The sequence below is a fragment of the Hemiscyllium ocellatum genome, chromosome 3 (genome assembly GCF_020745735.1).
Source record: "Hemiscyllium ocellatum isolate sHemOce1 chromosome 3, sHemOce1.pat.X.cur, whole genome shotgun sequence".
NCBI lineage: Eukaryota > Metazoa > Chordata > Chondrichthyes > Orectolobiformes > Hemiscylliidae > Hemiscyllium > Hemiscyllium ocellatum.
In genome coordinates, this window is record NC_083403.1 from 44,282,373 (window position 1) to 44,309,905 (window position 27,533).

Here is a 27,533-nt window from a genome sequence, read left to right on the forward strand (position 1 = left end):
CGGCGATCGCGGAGGCTGCGAGGTCGGTGAGGGCGGAAGTGACGTCACGGTCGTCGTCGGCCGTTGGTGCCGCTGGCGCTGTAGCGGCCGCATGTGTAATGGCGTCCGACAGATTGCAGAGGCTGATGGAAGATTCTGGAACAGTTGAGGAACCACGAGTGTGGGGGTAAGTACATGAAAGTTTTCGGTACTTACTGTCTTTAATTTCTGATATGGCTAGGAAGAACTGTTTGTCTACTAACTAGAGCATTATAAAGTCTCAGTAGCACATCACTGCTTTTACATTCCAACCCTCTTGAGATGAATGACGTTACATTTGCTTTCTAAACCATGGACTCAATCTGCAAGTCAACCTTTAGAGAATCCTGGACTAGCACTCCCAGATCCCTTTGCACTTTGGCTTTATGAATTTTCTCATCGTTTAGAAAATAGTCCATGCCTGTATTCTTTTTTCCAATGTGCAAGACCCCACATTTGCTCAAGTTGAATTTCAGCAGCCATTTCTTGGACCACTCTCCTAAACTGTCTAAATCTTTCTGCAGCCTCCCCACCTCCTCAGTACTACCAGCCTTCGTATCATCGGCAAACTTTGCCAGAATTCCCCCAGTCCCTTCATCCAGATCATTTATATAAAGTAAACAGCTGTGGCCCCAACACTGAACCCTGCGGGATACCACTTGTCACCAGCTACCATTCTGAAAAAGAACCTTTTATCCCAACTCTCTGCCTTCTCTCAGATAGCCAATCCTTAATCCATGCCAGTAGCTCACCTCGAACACCATGGGTCCTCACTTTACTCAGCAACCTCCCGTGTGGCACCTTATCAAAGGTCTTTTGGAAGTCTATTTAGATAACATCCACTGGGTTTCCCTGGTCTAACCTACTTGTTACCTCTTCAAAGAATTCTAACAGGTTTATCAGGCATGACCTACTCTTACTAAATCCATGCTGACCTGTTCTATTCCGACCCTGCACTTCCAAGAATTTAGAAATCTCATCCTTAACGATGGATTCTAGAATTTTACCTACAACCGAGGTTAGGCTAATCGGCCTATAATTTTTCATCTTTTGTCTTGACCCTTTCTTGAACAAGGGGGTTACAACAGCGATTTTCCAATCATCCGGGACTTTCCCTGACTCCAGTGACTTTTGAAAGATTACAACCAATGCCTCCGCTATTTCCTCAGCCACCTCCCTCAGAACTCTAGGATGTAGCCCATCCAGGCCAGGAGATTTATCAATTTTTAGACCTTTTACCTTTTCTCGCACTTTCTCTTTTGTCCACTGATATGTGGCTCTACCTCATACCAACTTTCTCAATGTCTGCAATGGTGTAAAAGGAGCAGACTGCTTATTCAATACCCAGTGCTGGATAAGCAGAAATCTCTTCCAATTAAACACTGAGAAGACCGACAATGTGTGATTTTGATCTGCACACTTAACTCCATTTCCAGCTACTGACTTTAAGTCTCTGGCTGACAGTCACATTTTAATCGGAGGTGAACTGCCAAACTCATATTCACACCATTATTGACAACAACTTTTCCATCTCTATAGCATCACTGGATTTCACTCCTGTCACAGTTAATGCAAAAAGCCTCATTTGTCCCTTTATTATTACCTCACCAAACCTCTATGATATCCCACATTGTGCTCCAAGTAAGCTTAAGGTCTTCTAAAGTTCCACTGCCCATGTCTTAGTTTGTACTGAGTCCCTATCCCCATCACATGTGCTGCCGATCAACATTGGTGCTCAGTTAAGTAATGTCTTGGTTTAAAATTCTTACCCTTCACGGCCTCTTGTCATCACTATGATTTCCTCCAGCCACACAACCCTCCAGGATACCTGCACTTCAATCAGTCTGGTCTCTTGGACATCCCCAGAATCCAATGCTCCACCAACTGTTGGCTGTGCTTTCAGTTATCAAGGCCTTAAACAGTGGAAATACCTCCCTAAACCTTTACACTTTCCTACCTAGCTCGCACTTAACACACTTCTTGATACCCATCTCGCCGACCATGCTTTTCATCTGACCTATTACCTCAGGTGGCTCAGTGTCATACTTTATTTTATAATACTCCTGTGAAACACCTAGCACAGAACCCGGGGTATGAACATATAAGGAGAAAGTGAGCACTGCAGATGCTGGAGATCAGAATCTAAGACTATGGTGCTGGAAAAGCACAGCCAGTCACGCAGCATCCAAGGAGCAGGTGAATCAACGTTTCGGGCATAAGCCCTTCATCAGGAATGAAAATATAAGTTCTGAGGAAGGGTCATTCGACCCGTGACATTGACTCTGACTTTTCTCCACAGATGCTGCCAGACTGGCTAAGCCTTTCCAGCAATTTCTGATTTACAGCATCCACAGTTCTTTTGGCTTGTGAAAATTTAAGTTGTTGTTGTGAGATCACATGGAGCCCATCCAGTTCATTATAGACAAACCAATGATTTCATCAACCACTTTGCCTAGAAATTTGACTTTAACACTTAAAGGATCGACAGATACAGGTTAACATTTATGGATATTTATACTTAGCCTGCTGCTCAGGGAAAGAAATGTTTCATTAGAAACTCAGAAAAACTAAGGTTGGAATGCGTGCTTCAATTGCTTTTATTTCTTCAATAACATTCACTTTAAACAAAAGCAGAAAGCACCAGCCGTACAAGAGGCACTGGGGTAAATGCAGATAAAGGAGACAGCAGCAAATTGGAAACCATATGATCAACTTCACAAACATCCAAATTTTTTGTCATAGTGACATTATACCACTGACCAGTGAACTCAATAGGCCACATGAAAAGAGAAAAATATTCATGGCCCATTCTGCATCACTGAGTCCCGCAAAAGCTCTGCTGTCAATTGGATATTCTGAAGTACAAAATGTTTGTAAGTAATTACATTCACACTGTTCAGCCTCCAGCCATATCACAAACATAAATTAATTTTACAAAATTAAGCGCAAATAAAAATCGTTCTCACTTCAACTAAATTAGACACATTAAAAATTAATGCTGTGTAATTAAACATTCTAAAAACAAACCTCCCTCCTCCATCCCTGTCACACTCCCTGACTTCTCACCTCCCTCCACACAACCAGTGCTCCCCAGTCATATGCAAATCTCCTGTCTGATTTCACCAGTGGTGTTAAGAACAGACCTTTCCAAATCACTAGAGATATCCAAATTCGAACAGGCACATACAACATTAAAAATATGACTAAAAAGTGAACTGCAACAAACATTACTACTGCAGCATGGCAAGTATATAATCCATAGCGGTGATGGCATAACTCTTCTCATCCAAATCTGCTTTCCTCAACTGCACCAGGTTTATTAGATTGTTTTGGATCAGGAACCAGGCCTTTCATTCTCTTTAAATCTTTTGACAATCTGTACAGAATCATTGATTGAGTGCAATTCTTTTATTGAACCAGTACAGTGACATTACATAATAAACAAATATAGTGTTAGGATGATGGAGGGGTGAAAATTTTGAAATTGATGTTTAGAGCAGAAAGCTCCAATGTCAGAGTTGTCACCTTTTGGGAGAGAAACTGGGCTGGATTTTATGGCATTCATGAGCAAGAAAACTGGTGGATGGACCCACAAAACAGGACTTTGTGCCTCTAAAAACCAAATTCTTACCTTCAGCCTTTCGCCACTCAGATTTAATGGGATCAACGTGCAGCCCAACCATTTTGACCCCACATTCTGCTCACCAGTCAATGAGCTAGAGTGAGGAGATGGAGGGAGGAGGGACAGAGGGAGGGAAGGAGGAGGAGGGAAGAGGAACAATCCAATTGGAGCCTTGCCACTGCCACGGTTTTCCCTTCCCAGGTCCACACCAACCCAACCCCGCCAAATAATCCCTCTTCCAACAACACCCCTGGAGCTAGGACCTGCCAGCTCAGTCTCAGTGAGGTCCTACTCTTAGCTGGAGGTCTCTGGCCATTACCAGTACTGCTGAGCTGCCACTCTCGAACAGCAGCTCTCTAAGGCACGTCTCCCTCAGAGGGCAGCTTAATAATTAAAGTGTCACCTGCTAAAAACATCAGAGCACGGCAAGTTGCCCAAACAGAATCAGGTTTGACCAGCCATCTAAGCTGTGCTGCAGGGTGCCCCCCATCAGCACCTAATCCAGTCCCTGAAACTAAAGTCCATCTCAGATAGCTATTTCCTGGAGCTCAGAAGACCAGTGTTTCTCCAGCCTGTAATTCTCCCTGAGCCAATAGCACCAAACATTCACTCAGTCCACCATGTGCCCAGTGCCAACAGTCTGGTCACTGACAAGAGACTTTGCAGCAACTCACCAAGGCCGATTCAACATTCGAGACCCTTAACCTCTACCATTTAGAAGATCAAGGGCAGCAGGTGCATGGGACATATCATCACCTGCAACTTGCCCTTCAGATCACATAGTACCCTGACTGAATGTATGTCACCATCTCTTAGTTGTCACTGTGTCCCAATCTTGGATACCCCTATAAATAAAAAACATCTTCATGACATCAACTCCAACTGTTCAATATTGTGCTTGCCAAGCATGATCTTCATCGAACCACAACTCTGCCTGTGATATATTTTTTTTCCCCAAAACAAAGTTCATGCCAGAGTTGATTCAATTGTTTATCTTCACATGCTTGTCTTTTTCAACAGCAGACGAATCTGCAGGGCGACTCCACTCAATGACGAGAGGCAAGACTTGACAGCCACAGCTATCTTCGAGTTAAACAATATTACACACAAAACACTTTATGCCTGAAGTTCTGAGCAAATCAATGGAGCAGAATCTTTCTTTATTAATATCACAATATTATAATTAACAGCACCAACACCACTGTGATATTATTTCATCTCATTTTCAGCAGTCTAGCTTTTTCAAAATTCCACAGCAATGTTCAAATCAATATTACTTACAGTTTGTTTCTCCCGTTTAAACAGGGCAGATACAGTACTTTGACAGCGTTATTTCCTTCACATAACATGTGAGACGACTCAGGCTTTACTGCATTCTCGTCAACTCTTGCAAAATCACTATTTGAATCATTGTGTGATCTCACCAGCAGGCTATCCGAATTCAAAAGCCAGAGCTGTAAGAAAGGGAAAAAAGACACAGACATAACAAAGAAGATAGCTAATACATCTGAACGTAAGCAAGGCACTGGAAAGGAAATTGCAGACTTTAAAAGGATGGCTGTCTGCAAAGTCACCCGCGATTCATTTCTGATCAACAAAAAGCACAGATGAATTCGGTGTTTTTGGATTTTCAGCAGCTTTGCCTCTAAGCGGTTAGTGGGCAAAAGTCAGGAAGATTGGCCATGCTAACTTGCCCGTAGTGTTAGGTGAAGGGGTAAATGTAGGGGAATGGGTCTGGGTGGGTTGCTCTTCAGAGGTCGGTGTGGACTAGTTGCGCCGAAGGGCCTGTTTCTACACTGTAAGTAATCTAAATCTAAATTAGGAACAGGTGAAATTGTCAGGCCAGGTAAGAGGAAAAAGGAAGCATACATAAGGTTTAGGCAATTGAAAACAGACAAAGCTTTTGAAGAATATCAGGAATGTAGGACCAATCTGAAATGAGGAATTATGAGGGTTAAAAGAGGTCATGACATATCTTTAGCAAACAGGATTAAGGTAAATCCAAAAGCCTTTTATTTGTATATATGGAGCAAGAGAAAGGATCAGCCCACACAAGGACAAAGGAGGAAAGTTAAGTGTGAAGTCAAAGAAAATGGGTAAGATTCTTAATGAGTACTTTGTGTCAGGATTCACTGGGGAGAGGGACATGACGATGTTAAGGTGAGGGACAGATGTTTGATTATGCTAGGCCAAATCAGCATAAGGAGGGAGGAAGTGTTGTGTATTGTAAAAGGCATTAAGGTGATGCATTTTGGAAGATCCAATTCAAAGTGAACTATACAGTAAATGGAAAAGCCCTGGGGAAAACTGATGTATAGAGAGACCTGGGTGTTCAGATCCACTGTACTCTGAAGGTGGCAAAGCAAGTCGATAGAGTGGTCAAGAAGGCGTACGGCATGCTTTCCTTCATCGGACGGGATATTGAGTACAAGAGTTGGTAGGTCATGTTCCAGTTGTATTGGACTTTGATTTGGCTACATTTGGAATACCGCGGACAGTTGTGGTCGCCACATTGCCAAAAGGATATGAGTGCTTTGGAGAGGGTGCAGAGGAGGTTCACAAGGATGTTGCCTGGTATTGGAGGGTGCTAGCTGTGAAGAGAGATTGAGTAGATCAGGATTATTTTCATTAGAAAGATGGAGGTTGAGGGTTGGCCTGATTTAAGTCTACAAAATCATGAGAGATATAGACAGGATGGATAGCAAGAGGCTTTTTCCCAGAGTGGGGGACTCAATTACTAGGGGTAACGAGTTCAAGGTGAGAGGGGAAAAGTTTAAGGGAGATATACATGGAAAGTTCTTTACATAGAGGGTGGAGTGGGCTTGGAACACTTTACCAGCAGAGGTGGTAAAGGTGGGCACAATAGCGTCATGTAAGATGTATCTAGACAGATACATGAATGGGCAGGGAGGAGAGGGATACAGATCCTTGGGAAATAGGTGAGAGGTTTAGATAGAGGATCTGGATCGGCGCAGGCTTGGAGGACCGAAGGGCCTGTTCCTGTGCTGTAATTTTCTTTGTTCTTGTTCTTAAGTAAAGCTCATGGGATCGGAGTAATACATTGGCAGGGATTCAGAATTGATTGACAGGAAACAGAGAGCAGGAATAAGTAGGTCTTTTTCCAGGTGTTTGGCAGTGATTAGTACCAAAAGGATCAGTGCTTGTTCCCAGCTCCTTACAATTCGTATAAATGACCTGGGTGAGGGACCAAATGCAATGTTTTCAAGTTTGCTGATACAGAGCTGGGCAGGATTATGAGTCGTGAGGATGCAGAACAGAGGCTTCAAGATGATTCGGATAAGTTGAATTAGTGGGCAAGTACATGACAGATGGCTAAATGCGATGTTATACATTTTTTTCAAAGCAGAAAAGTATTATTGAAATGCTTATATAGTGGAAAGTGTGGATATATGAAGGAATCTGGACGTCCTTGCACACCAGTCAATACAGGCAGGTGCAGCAAGCATCTAGGAAGGCAAATGCTATATTGGCCTTCATTGCAAGATGATTTGAGTTCAGAACTCAGGATGTCTTACTGCAGTTATACAGGGCCTTAGCAACACCACACCTCCAGTACAGTGGGCAGTTTTGGTCTCCCTCTGTAAGAAAGACATACCTTCCATAGAGGAAGAACAGTGGAGGTTCACGAGGGCTGTTACCAAGACTGGCCTACGAGGAGAGGTTCATTTGACTGGGCTTGTATTTATGAGAGTTTAAAAGGACAAGAGGGGATCTGATTGAAACGTACAAATTTCTAACAGACTAGATGCAAGGAGGAGGTTTTCTCTCATTGGGGACTCTGGATCAGGGAGTCACAGAAGGCCTTGGAGGCCAAGTCACTGAATATATTCAAGAAAGAGGTATGTATATTGTTAGATTTTAAAGGCTTGATGAAGTGGAGAAGTTGAGAAAGTGGAATGGCTTATTCCTGTTCCCAGTTTCTATGTTTCTAACATTGTGTTATAATCGCCACAGAGACTGATAACACTTTAAGGAGAAAATAATCTCCATGAGGCCAATGGAAAGAATGCCACCAGACAATATTTCACTTTAAATATTTCCCTGCAATAAAGGAAATAAAACCAACAAAAATTCAAATGTTAATTAACAGATGAGGAAATTTCAACTAAAAAATTACATTTTAAGGAAAATAATCAGTACAAGAAAAATTCTAACATTATTCACTCTTATAACTTCCAACATAAATATGGTATCATTTATAATCTCACTGTATTTCCAACTTGACCTTCGTTTTGTAAGAACTCTTACTTCTCCACCAGTCAGTTACATCCATCAGCAGCCATATTCCAGGTAAAAACAAGGGCTGCAGTTGCTGGAAACCAGATTGTGTGTTAGAGTGGTGCTGGAAAAACACAGCAGTTCAGGAAGCATCTGTATTCCTGATGAAGAGCTTTTGCCCGAAACGTCGATTTTCCTGCTCCTCGGATGCTGCCTGAACTGCTGTGCTTTTCCAGCACCACTCTAATCTAGCAGCCATATTCCATCTGAGGTTCCTAGACACAGTTATCACTGACAAGATGCACATCTATAAAACATCTCTCACTTGGACCACCACAGTCCTGATGGCACAAAAATCCAAGACACTCATCCCTCTGCCACCGCTTCAACAGCAGCATTGAGTGCTGTCCATACCATAATCACTCATCCTTGCTGTCCTCAGTGTTCTGTCCTTTCTAACTATATAACACACAGTGTTAAGGCACCTGCAATCACCTCCCTTGCCTCCCACAACAGCTTGAGATACGAATGGCAGATTGCTGCCAGACCTGCTGAGCTTTTCCAGCAATTTCTGTTTTTGCTTTCGAGATACATCCCATCTTGGTCTGGGGATTTATCGGATTTTAAACCTGTTAAAGCTGTTAATACCTCCTCCCTCTGAATGACAATTTGTTCAAGTATATCACGTTCTTCTTCCCTGTTTTTGATATCCCTCATCATCCTTCTCTATTTGAAGTACTCATTTAAACCTTTCCTTACATCTTCTTTCTCAACTCACAATTTGCCATTCAAGTCCCTAATGGGCCCCACTTATCACCTGGGCATCTTCTTGCCACCAATGATGGTTAGAAAATGCCTTGGATTTTTCACGTAATTTACCTGACAATGTTTTCTCGTGGTCTTTCTTTGCTTCCCTAATGATCTGAGCCTTTGGTATGTTTCCATTCACTCATTGGATGTGGGCATCGCTGGCTGGCCAGCATTTACTGCCCATCCCTAGTTGCTTTTGAGCTGCCTTGTTGAATCGCTGCAGTCCATGTACAGTCAGAGTATAGAGATGTACAGCATGAAACAGACCCTTCGTCCAACTCGTCCATGCCGACCTAATATCCTAACTTAATCTAGTCCTATGCGCCAGCACTTGGCCCATATCCTTCTAAACACTTCCTTTCAGATGCCTTTTAAATATTCTAATTGCACCAGCCTCCATCACTCCCTCTGGCAGCTCATTTCATACACGCATCTGCTGTGGGTTTATCCACAATTCCATGAGGGTGAGAATTCCAGGATTTTGACCCAGTGGTAGTGAAAGAACACTGATATACTTCCAAGTTAGGATTGCAAGTGAGAAACGTGAAGGTGGTGGCACTCCCATGTATCTGCTACCCTTGTCCTTCAAGATGGAAGTGGTCCTGGGTTTGGAAGATGCTGTCTAAGGACCTTTGATGAATGCCTGCAGTGCCCCTTGTAGGTGTCACACAGTGCTGCTAATGAGTATTAGTGGTGGATGCTTATGGATAGGGTGTCAATCAATTGGGCTGCTTTGTCCTGGATGGTATCAAGCTTCTCGAGTGTTGTTGGAGCTGCACCTATCCGGGCATTGGGGAGTATTCCATCACACTCCTGTCTCATGTTTTGCAGATGGTGGACAGGCTTTGGATGGGTAGATGAGTTACTTGCTGCTGTATTCCTAGCCTCTGACCTGCTGTTGTAGCCAGTTGGTGTGGCATGTCCAGTTGAGTTTACTGGTCAATAGTAACTCCCAGGATGTTGGGAATGGGAGAATCAGCAATGCTAACACCACTGAATGCCAAGGGAAGATGGTTAGGCTGTCTCTTATTGGTGATGGTCATACCTTGGCATTTACATGGCATAATGTTACTTGCTGCTTGTCAGCCAACACCAGGATATTGTCCAGATCTTGTTGCATTTGAATATGGACTGTTCCAGTCTGTGAGGAGTCATGAACGGTGCTGAACATTGTGTAGTCGTTGGCAAACATTCCCATGTCTGACCTAATGATGGAAGGAAGGTCATTGATGAAGATGTTTGGGATGATGACACTGAGTAATATCTACAGAGATGACTAAACTCCAATGACCACAACCATCTCCCTTTGTGCCAGGTATGATTCCAACCAGCACAGAGTTTGTCCCTTGATACCATTTGATTCCAATTTTGCTAGGGCTCTTTGATGCTATCCTCAGTCAAGTGCAGCTTTGATGTCAAGGGCTGTCACTTTCATCTCTCCTCTGGAATTGAGCTCTTTTGTTCATGTTTGACCCTGTAATGGGGTCAGGAGCTGAGTGGCCCTGGCAGAACCCAAATTGGCATCACTGAACAGGTTGCTGAGGGGGTGCTGCTTGATAGCACTGGTAGTGACATCTTCTATCACTTTATTGATGATCTAGAGTAGACTGATGTGGCGATAACTAGCTGGGTTGGATTGGTCCTGATTTTGTGTAAAGAATGTCCCTGCAAAATTTTCCACATTATCAAGTAGATGCCAATGTTGTATCTGTACCAGGAGAGCTTGGCTACGAAAACAGCAAGCTCTGGAGCACAAGTCTTCAGTTCTATTGCCATGACTTGGAGGTGCCGATGTTGGACTGGGATAGACAAAGTTAAAAATCACACAACATCAGGTTATAGTCCAACAGGTTCATTTGGAAGCACTATTGTCGGAATGGTGTCAGGTCCTGTAGACTTTGCACTATCCAGAATCTCCAACCATTCTGTGATATCACATGAAGTGAATCGAGTTGGCTGAAGCCTGGTCTCGGACCACTGGAGGGGACCAAGAAGACCATCCATTCGGCACTTCTGGCTGAAGATGGCTGCAAATGCACTTTGCAATGATGGAAGTGCTGGGCTCTTCCATCGTTGATGATCGGGATATTTGTAGAACCTCCTCTTCCAGTGAGTTGTTCAGTTGCTCACCACCATTCATGATTGGATATGGCAGGACCGCAGATGTTAGATCTGATCTGCTGGTTGTGGGGTTGCTTAGCTCTGGCTATCACTTGCTGGTTATGCTGTTGGGCAGCTTCACTAGGTTGGCACCTCATTTTTATGTATGCCTGGTACTGCTCCTGACACATCCTCCTGAACGCTCCATTGAACCTGGGTTAATCCCCGGATTCGAGGATAATGGTTGAGTGTGGGATAAGCCAGACCTTGAGGTTACAGATTGTGCCAGGGTACTGGAATTCTGCTGCTATTGATAGCCCATAGCACCTTATCTCCCATAAGCTTCCTCTCATTTCCTTATCGAATCCTCAATGTGATGACCATTGATCTCTGGAATTTTGATCGCAATCTTCACCTTTACAGGAAAATGATGGCTCTGTACTTTCACATTTACCTTTTGAAAGATTCCAACAGTGCCAATGTAGATTTTTTCTACAAGTAGCTATTGTCAGTTCACTTTGGCCAGATCCTGTCCTATCTTATGATAATCATCCTCCACCAATTCAAATGTTTATTTCTAGTCAGGGACTTTTAGGAAAAAGAGGAACTTGGAAGAGATGGATGGACTGGCTCTATTCTTTCATAAAGTATGATCACAATAGAGAGGAATGACTTAACTGTAGGAAACAGGGATGTACAAATTTTATAGGCAGATATGGGAAATGCTGAAGGCACTTGTAAGAGCGTGTACAGTAACCATGTAATCTAATCGTAGTAAATATATAGTAATCATGTGAGTTAGCAGTAAAGTGCAGCTATATTCATGAGGGATGTTAATATCCTTAACAGACAAGATAATTCAGATGGGCAAAGGTAGGCTCGATAAGTTCATAGAATGTTTTCTTATAGCTGCATATTCTGGGACCAACCAGAAAGATGGCTATCCTCGTCCTTATTATCCAAAGAGACACGATTAATTTATTGACTGCGCAGTAAAGATGCCATTAGGCAGAAGTGATCATAAAATGATTTAATTTTACATTCAGTTCAAGGGAGAGAAGGATGGGTCCACCACTAGCATATTAAAATTTGATAACAGTGATTACCCGTATCATGAGAAATCAGAGCTAGTGAAAGTTAACTGGGTTACGGATAGGTCAATAGAGATGCAGTGGCAAACATTTAAAGGGATATTTCAGAAAATGTAGAATAGGTACATTCCCAACAAAAAGTAAAGACTCCAAGGAGACAGCATCTGTGGTAAACTCAAAAAGCAAAAGATAAACGATATCAAAAGGAAACATATCAAATCGTGCAATGGTCAGTAGCAAGTTAGAGAACTGCATCAAATATGAACAAACAGCAAGGATTAACCAAGAGATTAATAAGGAGAAATAAATTAGAAAAGGAGAGAAAGCCAGCTGAAAATATAAAAGCTGATAGTAAGAGTTTTTATCAGCCTTTAAAAAAGAAGAGTTAAAGTGAATGTTGACCTGCCAGCAAATCAGTCTGGGGAGTTAATAATGAGAGGGGAAGCATGACAGATGAACATTTATTTTACACCAGTCTTCACTGTGGAGGATACGAGAAACAACCCAAAAACAGCTCAATTCAGGAACTGGAAAGGAGGGAGAAATTCAAGAAATCGGCAAATCAGGAAAGTGGGATTGAGTGACTGCTGCATTGTGGACTGACAAGCTCCCAGGTCCTCATGGACATCATCATCATCATCATCATCATCATCAGGTCTTAGGGAAGCAGCTACTGAGATAGGTGCTACACTGGTTTTAATTTTCTGAAATTCCTTTTATCAGGGACAAATCTCTTGTTCAAAGAGGAAGGCAGAAAGAAAAGAGAAAACTACAGGCCAGTTAGGGTAACACTTGTTATGAAGGTGATGTTAGAAGCTTTTATTAAAGCATTATAACAGAGCACTTAAAGAAATTCAAAGTAATCAAGTGGTCACGTGGCTTTGCGAAAGGGAAATTAAGTTTCATTAACTTAATGGAATTTTTTGAAGAGATAACATGTTGTGGAGAAAGGGTAACTGCAGATATAGTGCTCTTGGATTTTAACAACACCTCTGATATGGTGACACATGAACGTTTATCGCAGAAAATAAGAGCTCATGTTGGAGGGGTAGGATGTTGGCATTGATAGAAGATTAACTCGTCAGGAAACACAGAGGCCATTATTGCTGTCTGTTCTTGCTAATGTCTTCACAATCAATGTGGATGACATAGGTAAAAACATCAGGGTAGAAGACTGTGAAATATTAGAAGGAATTAACATAGACCGAGGATTTAGCAGCCTAAACTGTGGCCTGGATAAGATGTATCACAGTCTGCTCTTGATAATGTTGATCTTGCTTTGCACAACTTCTGTGCAGTTCAAACCTGCATGTCTCGCTCTGTCTAAGCACCTGATGATCCGTATGTCCTTGTTAGCTAAGATCTCTCTGTAATGTTCACAAAACAAAGCTTTTCACTGTATTTAGGTACATGTGAGTACAATAAGTCAAATCAAATCAAATCAAATCAAATCAAATCAAAAAGCTGATGGAATCCAAGCTAAAGGCATTTTGGATCCAAACTTGGCCAAGAGGCAGGAAGCAGAGTGGGACAGTAGAAGGATGTTTCTGTGACTGAAAGTCTTTCTTCAGTGCAGTTTCACAGGGCTCGATGCTGAGACCCTTGCTGTTTTGTGTTGCACATTATTGATTTGGATTTAAATGTCGAGAGTAATCAAAAGGTTAGCAGATGACAGAGCAGTGAGGAGGATAGCAATAAGGTTATCAAAGCAGGAGGTAATCAAAGGACTGGTCAGCTGGGAAATCCAATTCATCCCAGAATAATGTGAAGTAATTTTCTTGGGAAGAGCTAACAAGGCATGGGATTACAAAATGAATGATAGGACCCTGAAAAATACTGAAGATCAGACGGACCTTAGTCTGAATATCCATTGATCCCTGAAGTAGCAGGGCCGGCCGACAAATTGTAGAAGACATTTGTAGAAGAGATTCACCAGGATGGTGCCTGGGCTGGAGGTTTGAGTTAAAGTAAAAATTGAATAGACTGGGACTGTCTTCCTTGCAGCAGCAAAAGTTGAGAGGGGTCTTACAGAGGCCTTATGCAGAGCATAGATGGGGTAGATAAGTGAGCATTTTTTGATTAGTAGAGCGGTCAATGACCAAAGGGCATGAGTTAAATGTAAGAAGGAAAAGCCTGAGAAGAAACTATGAGATTATTTTTCCAAAGGCTGGTAGGAGTCTGGAGCTCTCTATCTGAAAGGGTAGTTGAGTCAGAAATTCTTCTAATAATTAAGCAGCATATGGCCATTTACTTGCATTGTTATAGGCTCCAGCACAATGGGCCAAAAACTGGAAAATGGAATTAGTGTCAGATCTCTGTTGACTGGTGTGAACACATTGGGTCGAATGCCTTCAGGTTTGTAAATATCCATGAATCTTATTTAAGGAAGGATGTAAGCACGCTAGAGACATATCAGAGCTGGTTTATTTGACATATTTGGAATTGGTGGGTTGTCTTACGAGGAAAGGTTAGACAGGCTAAGCTAGTTTCTGCTGGAATTTAAAAAATTAAGAGGTGACTTGATTAAAAAGTACAATATTCTGAGGGGTCTTGACAGGGTGCATGTGACAATGAAGTTTCCTTTTCTGGGAGAAACAAGAACTGGGGAGGGTGTGGAGTGGGGAGGAAGTGGTCACAGTTTAGGCATAGGAGGTCACCACTGAAGATAGAGACAAGGAGAAATTTTCTTTCAGAGAATCATGAGTATCTCAGAGAATCCAACCAGAACTCTTTCAACTAACACATTGACTTGGACCCCATCTACCACCCTCTGAGAAAAAGAACAGGAAGTGATATCACCACAGGAAATGACATCACCAACCGAAGGAAACCGAAACACATAAATAGAAAGCGGGATATAACACCAGTGCTTCACTGGAGGATCACTGATGATGTTACCTTGCATTGTGAGGAAATGTCTGAAAATGAATCTTCCAGCTCAGTGAGCAACTTTACATCCAGAGTATGGAGTCTTTGACATTCTCCTCAATAGTAGAACAAAGTCTTTGAATTGATTTAGGACAGAGGTAGATGGATTCTTCACAAGGAAGGGGTGAAAGTACATGGTAGGTAGGCGTGAATGTGTAATAACCAGATCAGCCATGATCTTATCAAATGCAGGAGTAACCTTGAGGGGCTGAATGGCCTATTTCTGCTCCTAGTACATAGCTCCTAACACAGGGTTACAAACTCAGGAGAAGGGGGCCAATGATGTAGGCTGATTTTAATTTGTTTATGGGATTTGTTTATTATGCTGGTTGAGCCAATATTTATTTATTACCCATTGCTATTGCTCTGGAAAAGGTTGTGGTGAGATGCCTTCTTGAACTGCTGAAGACCACTTCATGTTGGTACATCCCAGTGTTGTTGAGGAGGATTTTGACACAGCAACAGCGAAGAACCAGCGATATATTTTTAGATCAAAATAGTGTATAGCTTGCAGGGAAAGTTGCAGGTGATGGTGTTCCTATGTATTTACTGCCCTTGAGCTTCCTAGTGGTAGATGTTGGAGTTTTGGAAGGTGCTGTCTAAGGAATTAGGTCTGAGGATTCAGGGAATTGTCATGCATCTTGTAGATGGTATGCACCGCATTGGCCAATGACTGAGTGAGCATGGAAGGTGTTAGCTGGGGTGACAATAATATGGTTGAAGCATTCATCAAATTGCTGTTTATGCTGTTTGACATGGCAGGAGCCTGGTGTTACAGGTTCACCAGATTGGCAGCTCATTTTTAGGTACACCCGGTGCTGCTCCTGAACTCTCCACTGAACCAGAGTCGATCCCCTGGCTTGATGGTAATGGTTGGGTGGGGGGTTATGGCGGGCCACGAGTTGCAGATTATACTGGAGTACAATTCTGCTGCCATTGATGGCTCACAGTGCCTTATGGATGCCCAGACCTGAGATACAAGATGTAATTCAAAGTCTGTTCAATTTAGCACAGTGATAGTGCCGCAGAACACGATGGTGGGCATTCTCAATGTGAAGGCAGGACTTCATCTCCAAGGACCATGCATTGCTATGTGGTTACTGATACCATTGTGGACAGTATGTTTTTCCTTCTTGTTTGTTCCCTCACCACTGACCACAGACCCAGTCTAGCGGCTATGTCATTTTAGGACTCAGTGAGCTCAGTCAGTAGAGGCACTACCAAGAGACTGTTGGTGGTGGACACGGAGGTTTGCCACCCAGAGTACACTCTGCATCTTTGCAACGCTCAGTGATGCCTAAAAAGGGTTCAACATGAAGGAGCACTGAGTCATCTGCCCAGGGATGGGTGGGTAGTAAATGACAAACAACAGGAGATTTCCTTGTCCCTGTTTGATCTGATGTCATGATGTAGAATGGGGTCCAGACTAAATGTTGAGGACTCTCAGGGCAACTCCTTCTCGACTGTATATCAGTGGGCAGCCATCCCTGGTGGATCTGCCTTGACAGGGCTATGAGGCAAACTGAGGGATGGTGATGGAAAAGTCTGGAACATTGCCTGTAAATCATGACCAGGAGCAGAAATCAGAGGGCCCGATCCCTGATGACCTAAACATAGCAGCACCACAAACCCCAACCCAAGAGTATCTGGTCCTCTAGAGCCATGTGTCCTGGCTTTGCACCTTAAGGTACTTCCACTGCCCCCTGCATGCTCAAAGGTGCGATTGCAGGAGATGGACTGAAACAGGTTGTTCCTTGACTAGTCTGTGGAGCAGAGCTGCCGAATTTGGCACAGGCTCCCAGATACTGGTAAGGAGGATCTGCAGAATCAACAGGGCTGTGCACAGCATTACCATTCTGTCAATGTCAGGTGCACCATCCAGTTTAGTTTCTTCAATCAGACTTTTATCAGACTTATCTAAGACGATGAAACCTTTCCTCACTCTGAGTCACGAATCATTGAAAATGTCTTTCCCAGAGGGTTGTGAATGTATTGGTGAATATATTAAATATACTTAAGGTTAAGAGAGTCAGATTTCGAGTGTCTCGGAATCAAAGCAAGAGGGCAGGAACATGAAGGGAGAAGATTAAATACGATCATATTTAGTGGAAGAATAAGCATAACGGACTCAAAAGTTTACTCCTGCTCCTAGTTCTGATGCCCATTTGAGTGATGTCACTCACTGAATATGAATAAAAACACAATCTCACAGCTAATACATCAAAACAATGATACACTTGAGCAGTACTGATTAGCTTAAAAATCTCTCCTTTTATCTTCTACAGGCTCCCTTCTTCTTGGGATCGGGGTCACTGATATTATTGCCAGACTTGTTTGTTTAGTAGTGCGCACAGTGGCTCAGCGGTTAGCACTGCTGCCTCACAGCATTAGGGCCCCAGGTTCGAGTCCAGCCTCGGGTGACTGTGTGGAGTTTGCACATTCTCCCTGTGTCTGTGTGGGTTTGCTCTGGTTTCCTCCCGCAACCCAAAGATGTGCAGGTTAGGTGAACTGGCTATGCTAAATTGCCATAGTGTTAGGAGGGAAATGGTTCTGGGTGGGTTACTTTTCGGAGGGTCGGTGTGAACTGGTTGGGCCGAAGGGCCTGTTTCCACACTGTAAGGAATCTAATCTAAAAATGATGCTGGAACTAATTTACTTCTCAAAATAATCCTAATTCAAAATAAAAACAGAGAATGTATGAAATAGTCATCGGGTTTGGTAGCATAGATGGAGAGACAGTGAAACTGAGTGAACGTTTCAGATCTGTGACTTCAGATTCACAATAAAAGGCCAGCAGACTTGAAAAGCAGCTTCTCGGATTTATGGATGGTGTTTATGGAGCTGCAGTTCCCACAAGCTGAAAACATCATTCAGTGCGTAAAGGCCTCAGTTAGCATTGAAAACCTTGCTCCGACCGGTCAGAAGAGCGGGACAAACCCTAAACTACAGATCTCTCCACAGATTCTGAGTTACTGCCTCTGTGATTGGGTGTTTTGATTATGATTTTTCCACTGTAAATTCCCTTTCATGAATTTGATAGTTTAGTGTCGTATAACGGTGGTCACAATCCTAAATCTTACCGTGCACCAATACATGAGATGCTTCAGGAATTAGCTGGAATTAATGAAAGCAAAACAATGCATTTCATTCCATTTCCAAATGTGCCAACCACCCATATTTCATACCGATGGATAGCTCAAAGTAAAATCAGCGATACGTTAAAATTTCTTTGCACAGGAACTGACCTGTAAACTACCACAGTTCAATTTTAACAGCCTAGTCCACTGCCAGCTTTCACCTGATGACTGAAATGAAACGCTGTCAGGGACAAGTGTAATGGTAATGGGACAATGGAACTAGCATAGAATGAGCTGATGCATTTAAGTCCAAACATGAATTTACTTCCAATATTAATACAGTCATTTGTGGACTAACAACAGAAAGGAAATACAATCTGCTAGCTTGCTGGTAAAAGTCCACTGAGTTCATTCAGGGACACCCTCTGGCTCTACAATTTTTCAACAATCGCTCTTACACCCAGTCTCCATCCTGCAAGCATTTGAAAGTACAGACCCAGATTTATCTGCCAGTTTCCACTTTCACTTTATGACTGTCATAAAATCTAGACCAATATAAATAATGTATCCAATGCTGGGAATCCTCCAAATCTCTGCCACTCTGTACTCAAGAGTCCAGGATGAATCCTCAATCTTCCTCAAATTCTCCCTTATCCTTTGCTGTGTACTTTTACACTTCATCTTCTAAATAAACTATGCAACCGTCACTTTAATGTGAACAATTCTAGGAAACATCCACCTCTGTGCATAATAAAACTAATTTACTCTAAAACCACAAGCTTCCATTTTTCAGCAATACATGTACTCTTTTGTTTATTCTTACTGCCCTATTTAGCATTACAATTGGGTCATCTGTGCTACTAAACAAAAAAAAATCTAAGAGGATTTTGTTTATGAATCTGGACAAAAATATAATTCATGGCTAAGTTGTTGATGCGACAAAAAGTAAGAAAAATTATACACATGATATGCTGGTGTAGAAGATGTGCCTTCTTAAATCAAATTATAGGTTTGGCAGAGCAAGCTTGTTCTGCTCCATAGTTTGTGTTGGCGTATAAACTGACAGATTAAACCGCAATGGATATAGAAGCTGAATTTATTGTGTGAGGTTTCACAATGTGACAAACTGACATTGTAAATCAGTGCTGCCATGGATTTATCTAAGCCATTGGTGCACGTCTCCTTCACCCGCAGAAACCAGAACATTTCCAGAGCAATATAATGAGGGCTGAACATGCAACACAACCTATTCATGAGGGGATACAGGAACACAGAATGTTGCCCAATGATTCTAATGGGGCAAGTGCCTCACTCCTTCCCTTGATGTTTATCCTAATAACACACCCGCTACGAAGACCCGAACAATTTTGATGTTTTTACACTACTTCCCATGCATGTCTGCATTATTATTGTTCACATTTTACAAGCTCTGATTGAATCTGTGGTCTGCAGCCACAGACTAATCCTGGCCTATTGGGTATTTTACATTGTTTCCTTCCAGGCATTTCAGAGTTTTTAAAATATTGGGTATAATCGAGTCCAGGCTTCACACCGAAGTTAAACAATTCTGTCAGAGGAATATTTTTTCCAGGTAATAAGAATTCCAGCAATAATGGGCCACGCCTCAATGCTCAAAAGCAGATAATTGCAGAGGTTAAAATACAAAACAAAATGTGAGAAAGAAATAAAACTAATGTGGACTTATCCACCTCCAAGGGAAGTAGGTAAATCACTTGTTATAAATGGGACTGGTCTTTTAAATATTATTGAGAGTTTGCAGGTCTCCATTTTAATCGTCACTTTATTTTAAATCACTGGGTTTCTCAAGGCTCAGGAAAATTTGCAGCTTAAAAAGAGGAAAAAGGAGTTGAATCCATGAGATGACTGCCCCTTCTGTCCTGCTTGTCAATGCAAAAAGGCAGAAATGCTTCAACCAGACCGAATGAGCACAACTATGCAAGACCCACAGTCTTTCCATTCACCACCGCCAAGCCATCGATGTTTTACACTGCAGTTAGATTCTGCATGACATTCAGGAAACTATTCACTCTGGATTTCTGACGTGACCACAAATTTTAAATCTCACAGCAACACTTAATTCCCAGAAACTGATATTTAACTTGTGCATTATTGGCAACATGTATTGTTAACAAGCCATACTTTTCATTAGGATTCAGTCCATTGAGTCAAAATGTTGTAAGAACACAAAAGCAATAGGGTTTTAATGTGACCTTTCCCACTCTCATTATGCCATCATACCACTGAAATGTTGCTTACTTTTTATTAGATTTTTTTCCCCCTTGGTATGATATCCTTTTCGAGGAGCACATGACATCAATGTGCAGCCAAGTCTCATTGCGTCAATAATTCTAAATTAATAAAATACTTGGATGAAATAATACGAAGTGGTCATAAAAACTGGACCAGCCTAGATTTATACATCACTGATCCAACCAAAGCGTTTGTACAGTGTTACCGAGATATGCATAATAATGTCCAAACATCACCACTATCAGCATGAGCAACTACCTTTAATAAAAATGAAATGAAAATCATCTCCAATCCCAAACAAATATTAAACTACTTAATGAAAATCAACAAGCAAAGTTCAAAAGATCAAATTGTTCACTCAGATAAAAACTTCAAATATAAGAGTCTGAAATAAGGAAATTACAAAATGTAGTGAGGTGCGGTGGGAACGGAGGGTGGGGGAGGGGGATTGCGGAGTGGGGGAGGGTTAGAAAGTCAGGTGGAAATTTTCCATCCAAATGGTCAGAGATATTAACCCTTAACTAACATTAGCCACTGAGATGAATCAGGCTAATGGCTTTCAGAGGCAATTAATGTGGTTTATGGAGCTAAAGGATTCCATATAATAGTGACATGGAAATTGATCAGTTAATAGTTTCGAAAAACCTTAAAACCTTTCCCTGTTCCTGAAAAGTCTAATATACCCTACAATGTTCTTGGTAAGCCTATCCCTAAATGTGTGCTGCTCAATAGTCAGAGGTTCAATCTTGATTATTATTATTATTAAAACTTTTGAATCAGTGTAACTTTAATTTAGTAGGGAACCTATGACACTCTGTATTTGCTACTCAAGTGATAGCACACACCAACCACAGTCGGAGCCAATTACAGCAAAGTTTTAAATTTTCAATAAAGAAAGGCCCTTTGTTTTTAATACCATGTCCTCTTTTCCCTTGAAAGTCTAACTCCCAATTAGATTACATATTAGATTACTTAGTGTGGAAACTAGTCCACACTGACCCTCCGAAGAGCAACCCACCCAGACCCATTCTCCTACATTTACCCACTCACCTAACACTGCGGATCAACGTAGCATTGCCAATTCACCTAACCTGCACATTTTTGGACTGTGGGAGGAAACCGGAGCACCCGGAGGAAACCCACGCAGACACGGGGAGAATGTGCAAACTCCACACAGACAGTTGCCTGAGGTGGAAACTGAACCCAGATCTCTGGCGTTGTGAGGCAGCAGTGCTAACCACTGCGTCACCGTGCCACCCAGTCTCAGTCTTTGTCTGCTTCCTGATCCAAATCACCTGCCCTCTTCAACAAGTCACATGGAAAAATCAATTCGTAGCTCATAAAATGTAAAACTCAGGAAATAAAAGCCTAAATAAACCTGTTCATTCCACTAGTTCCTTTTACAAACCATGCTCAATGTCTGTGTCATGAACTCAACGGAATTCATTTCAAAGACAAACCTCCAACATTTGTCCCAATCACCAGTCAAACCCATCAGAGACTTAAATTAAATCATTAAAAATGCTCTAATCATACTACCTAAAAGTCCAATCAACACAAAGATTTTTGTGAAGATTTGTAGCTCACGTTGATGATAAGTATCTAAGTTAAGCTCACTGAGCTAACTTACATACAAACAGTGCTGTTTATCTGAAAGACCTTCCCACTTAATTATTTTGCCATGCTCTTTCCAGTTTTAATTTTTCAAATATGTATCAATTTTCCATTAAAAACAATTAGGATCTTGGTATCCATCACAGTTTCTGATAGTTTTTTTTTGCATGGAAAGAATTCCTAACCTTTCGCTGCATTCCCTTGGTAATGATTGTAAATGTATTGCTCCTGGCTACTGATTCACCAACTGGTGAATTAAAGGTTTCCTCAATTACCTCATCATTACCCTGATCATTCGGAATGCTCACAACTAACATGATCTTTCACACCCTATATTATACATTCAATTTTATCTTGCTGAAAACAGCTAAATTATTTCAGCTGTAGGTAAGTTTCCAACCTTATCTTGATGTTACACAATTTCATTTTGTGATAACAGAAGTGCACAGAGCAACAAATTCACAATAAACCATCACACAATTGCTGTTTTAAAGGATGTGTGGATTCAGCATTTCCTCTATTATAGGTTGCACTTATTTTTCTGTTGCCTCAACGACACCCTTCTACAGCAGCAAAGTTGCAATGTGGAATAGATCCAAAACAAAAGAAGCTACACGTGAGGATACAATTATTGGGAAGACGAACTGACAGGTTACTTAAAATATACCAGAAAGGTTTAACTATTATTGCAAAGATCAATTATTTTTAAATGTCAGGCACAGTATATGACTCTTTCCTACAAACAGGATCAGAAAGAATATTAAAGTACATGGAGGTATTCTGAAAGAGCAACGTTTTACCACCACACATCAAAAGTGACAGTCTGAAAATGCTAATTAATGAGACACAAAATGTTTGCCACATCACTTTAGAGACGATGTTTCTCAAGGACAGTAAAAGGACTAAGACAAATTGTGTACAAAATCCGATCTGTTAATTGCTCTCAAATACATGCTCAAACTCTGCCATCTAGAGGTGATATTTGAAAGGCAATGTACTGTCGATCTTCAGTAAAATAATCAAGTTGCAACTTTAAAATGCAATGTAGGATCAACTCCTGGCATTTCATAAACACTCAAAAGCTGTCTGAGTAATAAGCAGACATGTCCTTATTGTGTAACACCCTGTAAAAAGGATTCTTACCAGAATATACGTTTTTCCGTCATGCCCTTGAATACAGAATCTGAAGCTACACTGAGCAGTTGAAAACTCCTTCAGCCGACCAGCAACCACAGTCTCCACAAACCAAGATCTACAGAAAAATTTAAAGCTACATTTCAATCAGTGAACACTTTCTATTGACTGCGCAACCAGAAGATGATAATTCAAGCTAGGGTAGGATGCACCAGGATGATATCAAAATCTCTTCGATGCGTGGAGTGGGTCGTGGGTGGGTGGGGACAGGTAGATTCACACCCAAAAGTCCGCTAAATAACTACAAAAAAGTCACTTCCAATCACAGGCTGGTTCTCATGCGCAAACTTTGAACCCTTCACAGCAAATACAGCCCGGGATTGGAGCAGCAGAAAGGTGAGAGGCAGCAAGTCATCAGGCTGCCAGGGGGAATGCTGCAGAGTATGGGTGGAAGGAGAAGCAATGCCAGGACTGGAGAAGGGGCCAAGATGTGGAGAAGCCATGGGGGCAGGGAGGTGATAGAGAGGGGGTGGGGGAAGAGAGACAGAGAGAGAGAGAGATGGGGGGGGGGGAGAGAGAGAGGTGAGGAGAGGAGACAGAGAGAGGAGAGAGAGAAAGAGACTTCAAAAGGAGGGAGAGGAGGCGCATAAAAGAAGGAACAGCCAAGTTTTTAACTTTTCCACAAAGGAACAGTGGATGTCATTGGAATGAATTGTGTACCAAATAAACGAGCAGGTTTATTTCATAAAGATTTTCATGTATGTGTTGTCCTATTTCAAGGTTCTCAGATACCTAAGAATTACCTGAGGCATTGTGACTCTTAGTGAGAAATGTGCAAAAATTAAACTGTGATCTTACCAATCCACAGAAAACAGATTACGGTGATGGCGCAAGTTTGTTTTTAAACTTTTGTAGCTAATTTAAGTTAGGTGTCTTGAGCCAATTTCAATACTGAAGTATCTAGAAAGTTAATGCTTTCCTTGCGCTGTGGCTTTACATTTCATGCTGTGGAGATGATTTTAAGGACATTCTTCTAATTCTGTCTCACCTCATTCTAAATATCCATACATCAATATAAACATAGACTGTAATGTTCACGTGTGGCAGCATTAACTAACACAGAGTTAGTAAGAATAATGAAAGAGCTTCTGAACACCAAAAGTAGTTCTTGAAAATAAAAACGTAGACATCGAGAAAAAGAATTATGTTCAACCCCCTTCCCCCCCCCCCCCCTCCCCCACACACACACACACATTCCAAAAAGGGTTTGTGGGGCTACATAGCTGGCTCATTACATGATAGAAGATTCTATTTCTTCTAATTATTAAAACTGTAATGCTTGATTATAGTGGTCAGTACTAGAGTTAAAGCTGTCAGTCATCATCAATGCCAAAGGTTGATATGATGATCATAGATACATGTTGGAATTATCAATGTGAAGAAACATTACCTTTCATGTATCTGTCTTTTCAAAACTTTACTTGTCAAGGGTTGGACCAGCACCTCGGTGATATAAAATTTAATAGTATCTGTAAGAAAATAATTCAAACATTTGCAACGTAATGGAATTGGTTCAGATCTGTTTGCTTTACACATCACTTGAAAACAAGTTAAATTGTCAGATACGCTCATGTCTTTTTAGTCACGCTTATAGTACAACTTCCAGGATCTATCGTTTTATTGATCATAAAGTCTAAATTAATAAGGAAAACATCTTTTAAAATTAAAAATATCCAATTTTGAGTTGATGATTAAAAGCACATGCACTAAAAGAGATATATTAAATATAATGCATTCCTCAAATCCCACACACTGCACCCGACCCAAGACTGTCTGTAAAGAATTTAAGAAGGACTACCTGCTTAAAGAGTTAAAAATCAACAACACCAGGTTATAGCCTAACAGGTTGGACAGAAGCATTGCTCCTTCATCAACGTTCTGAAAGCTAGTGCTTCTAAATAAATTGTACACCCCTGTCCAACACTGGCATCTCCAAACCATGCCTTAAAGAGAGATTTCTGAGTTAGTCCCAAATCTCTGCCCTGCACTGGATGTAAGCCTGTGAGTTACACTGCCCTCAGGACCTCTCCCTCTAGCTACTCAGACTGCTTCTCCAAAACACAAGGGGTGAGGTTTAAACCCAGACAAAACTGATTCACACATGGAGATGAAATCAGGCCCAAGGTGTTTTCAGTGAGAGCTAACACACATCACACCAATAGTTTGTTCTTTCTATCAGCGTGCAATCCACTCCTATACAAAAAATGCATCTGGATACAGTGGCGAATAACTCAACAGTCACTTCGAAAGCAGGGCCAAGTCTGCCAAGCTACATAACTTAATTGAGTCCACAAATCATCGTATGCAGATGAAGACTTTAAAACCAGAGCCACCTCAGTGATAGAAATTGATAAAAATAATGAAGAGTATTCAAACACTGTAAAGCAGCAAAACACTTCTAACTTGCACTGCAAAAAACTTGCTGTCCACTTTGATATATCCACCGTATTCCTCTTCACAATCTTTTTATGCATCTATTATTGATTCTATGTATCTCCTTATATTTCATCCAGGAGAACAGGAGAGACACAAAAAAACAACAAAGGAAGTTATGAAATGAGAAAATCTGTCCGGGAATAACAGGGCCAACAGGAGAAGATATATTTAAAAAGCAAAGGTGTAGTGTAGTTGTCTGTGGATATATTAAAATAGGAGAGACATTATTGTATAATGAACAAAAGGCAAACATGAACTGAAAATTTTGGGACGAACTTGTATTTAATTTGCTAACAAGGCAGCTGTGTAGAAAATAATAGGGCTTCGGGGTAGACAAATCTTCAGAACCTGATAACTTACATCGACAAGTGACATAAACAAAAAAGAAAATTGTAAATTCAATATCTTCCCAGTCTTTACAAATTTAAGAATTTCCCTTTGAATTGGAAAATTATAAATGTCAATTTTAAATCGGAAAGTGAAAATAGGCCACAAATCTTTCGGTTTAATGTCAACTCTGCTGCTTTTCTCCTCTATGACCCTCACTTTCTCCTTATTTCCTGTCATCCAGTGAAAATAAGATACAAAGAAATGATCACATCACTAAAGAGCAGGTAATATGGATACACAACTTCAGAAATTCCCCAATAAATTGGAATCACTGACCTTGAGTTAATGACCCACATGCCAGACGGAATTTTCTTTTTCAACAACTTTTCTCCATGAAAATATCACACAATCCTGAAAACTCTGAGCTCACCTCTGAACATTCAAGATTGAGCAAGTTGGGCCTGTACTCGGAGCCATAGTTGTACAGCACGGAAACAAACCCTTTGATCTAACTCATCCACGTCGACTCATTGGAATTTAAAAAATGAAAGGTGATTAGATGACAAAATAAATGCTGAGAGTGATCAAAGATTAGGAGGTACTGTTTCAAAATAAAGACTCTCCCATGTAAGATGGAGATGCAGAGGGATATCTTCTCTCAGAGGTTCAGTCGTCTGTGAAATCCTTTTTTCTAGAGAGCAGTGGAGACTGAGCAATTGAAAACATTGACGGCAGCTTTGATTTTGATTATTTATTGTTGTCGGATGTAGTGAGATACAGTGAAAAGTGTTGCTTTGCATGCTATACAAGCAGATCGTACCATTCAAAGTGCATCAGGGTAAGATATGTCAGAGTGAGATCTGCTCGCAAGAGTCGCCAAGCTCTGGTACCATCTTGTCATCTTTCTCACTGGTGTAGATTTCTCAAGGATATAAGGCATAGTCAAGAAAGTCCATTATCAGATCAATCATGATCTTACTGAATGTCCCAATGGACTGACTGGCATACTCCTATCCTATTTCTGAGGATCGTATATAGATGTTCCTAAACAGGGACAATCAGTCTAGTTCAGAGATATCCATGGTAACTCTGGCAAGACAGTCCTTGGATTGGCACTGATATAGACACACAACTCCCAGCTCTGAGGCTAAATCCAAGTGTTCAAAACCACTGCAATCCACACATCTCCACCCCCTACTCAACCTGCCACCAAGACCCCACATTCAGTTCTGGATTTACATCAATTCTCAGGCATTACAATGGGGGTCAAGTTTGGGAAAAGGTTCAGGTAGCACTGACCTTGTCCCTTTAAGGTCAAGGGGAGAGAGATTCAAAACAAGGATTTTTATAAATTCCTTCATGTTGCTCAGTGAAAATCCTGGAAATCCCACTCTAACACCCCATAGGTGTTGCTACATCACCCGGTCTACACCAGTTCACCACGGCTTCCTCAGTACCAAAAAGGATGTGCAACATATGCAGCTCAAACCAGTGAATGAAGAAGTGAAAACAAACATAATGCAAGTATTTTCCTCTGGTAATGGGTCACTGACAAGAGGTCAGCGAGTTAAAATACACACACACACACACACACACACACACACACACACACACCTTGAACATCCTAACTGGCAGATCCGATAGGAACTTTTAAATGACAAGGTATAATGCACCGCACTACAGGTTTAAAAAACATAGGTGTGGGACTATGTCGGACAGATTGCTCAAAGAGCTGGCACAATGGGAAGAGCAGCCTCAAAGACAGAAATTGCAGGAAGAACTCAGCAGGCCGGGCAGCATCTG

General features: G+C 41.5%; 1 protein-coding gene across 2 annotated transcripts in view; it reads right to left on the reverse strand.

Annotated features, from left to right (window-relative positions):
• ube3d (ubiquitin protein ligase E3D) overlaps positions 1–27,533 on the reverse strand; it is a 153,037-nt gene that overhangs the window by 96,169 nt on the left and 29,335 nt on the right. For both annotated transcript variants that reach the window (XM_060856830.1, XM_060856824.1), the window contains 3 exons: positions 24,355–24,433; positions 22,914–23,022; positions 4,922–5,094 (listed from right to left, as the gene is read on the reverse strand). In XM_060856830.1, the coding sequence (XP_060712813.1) occupies positions 4,922–5,094; positions 22,914–23,022; positions 24,355–24,433 (361 nt within the window). The remainder of the gene's footprint in view (positions 1–4,921; positions 5,095–22,913; positions 23,023–24,354; positions 24,434–27,533) is intronic.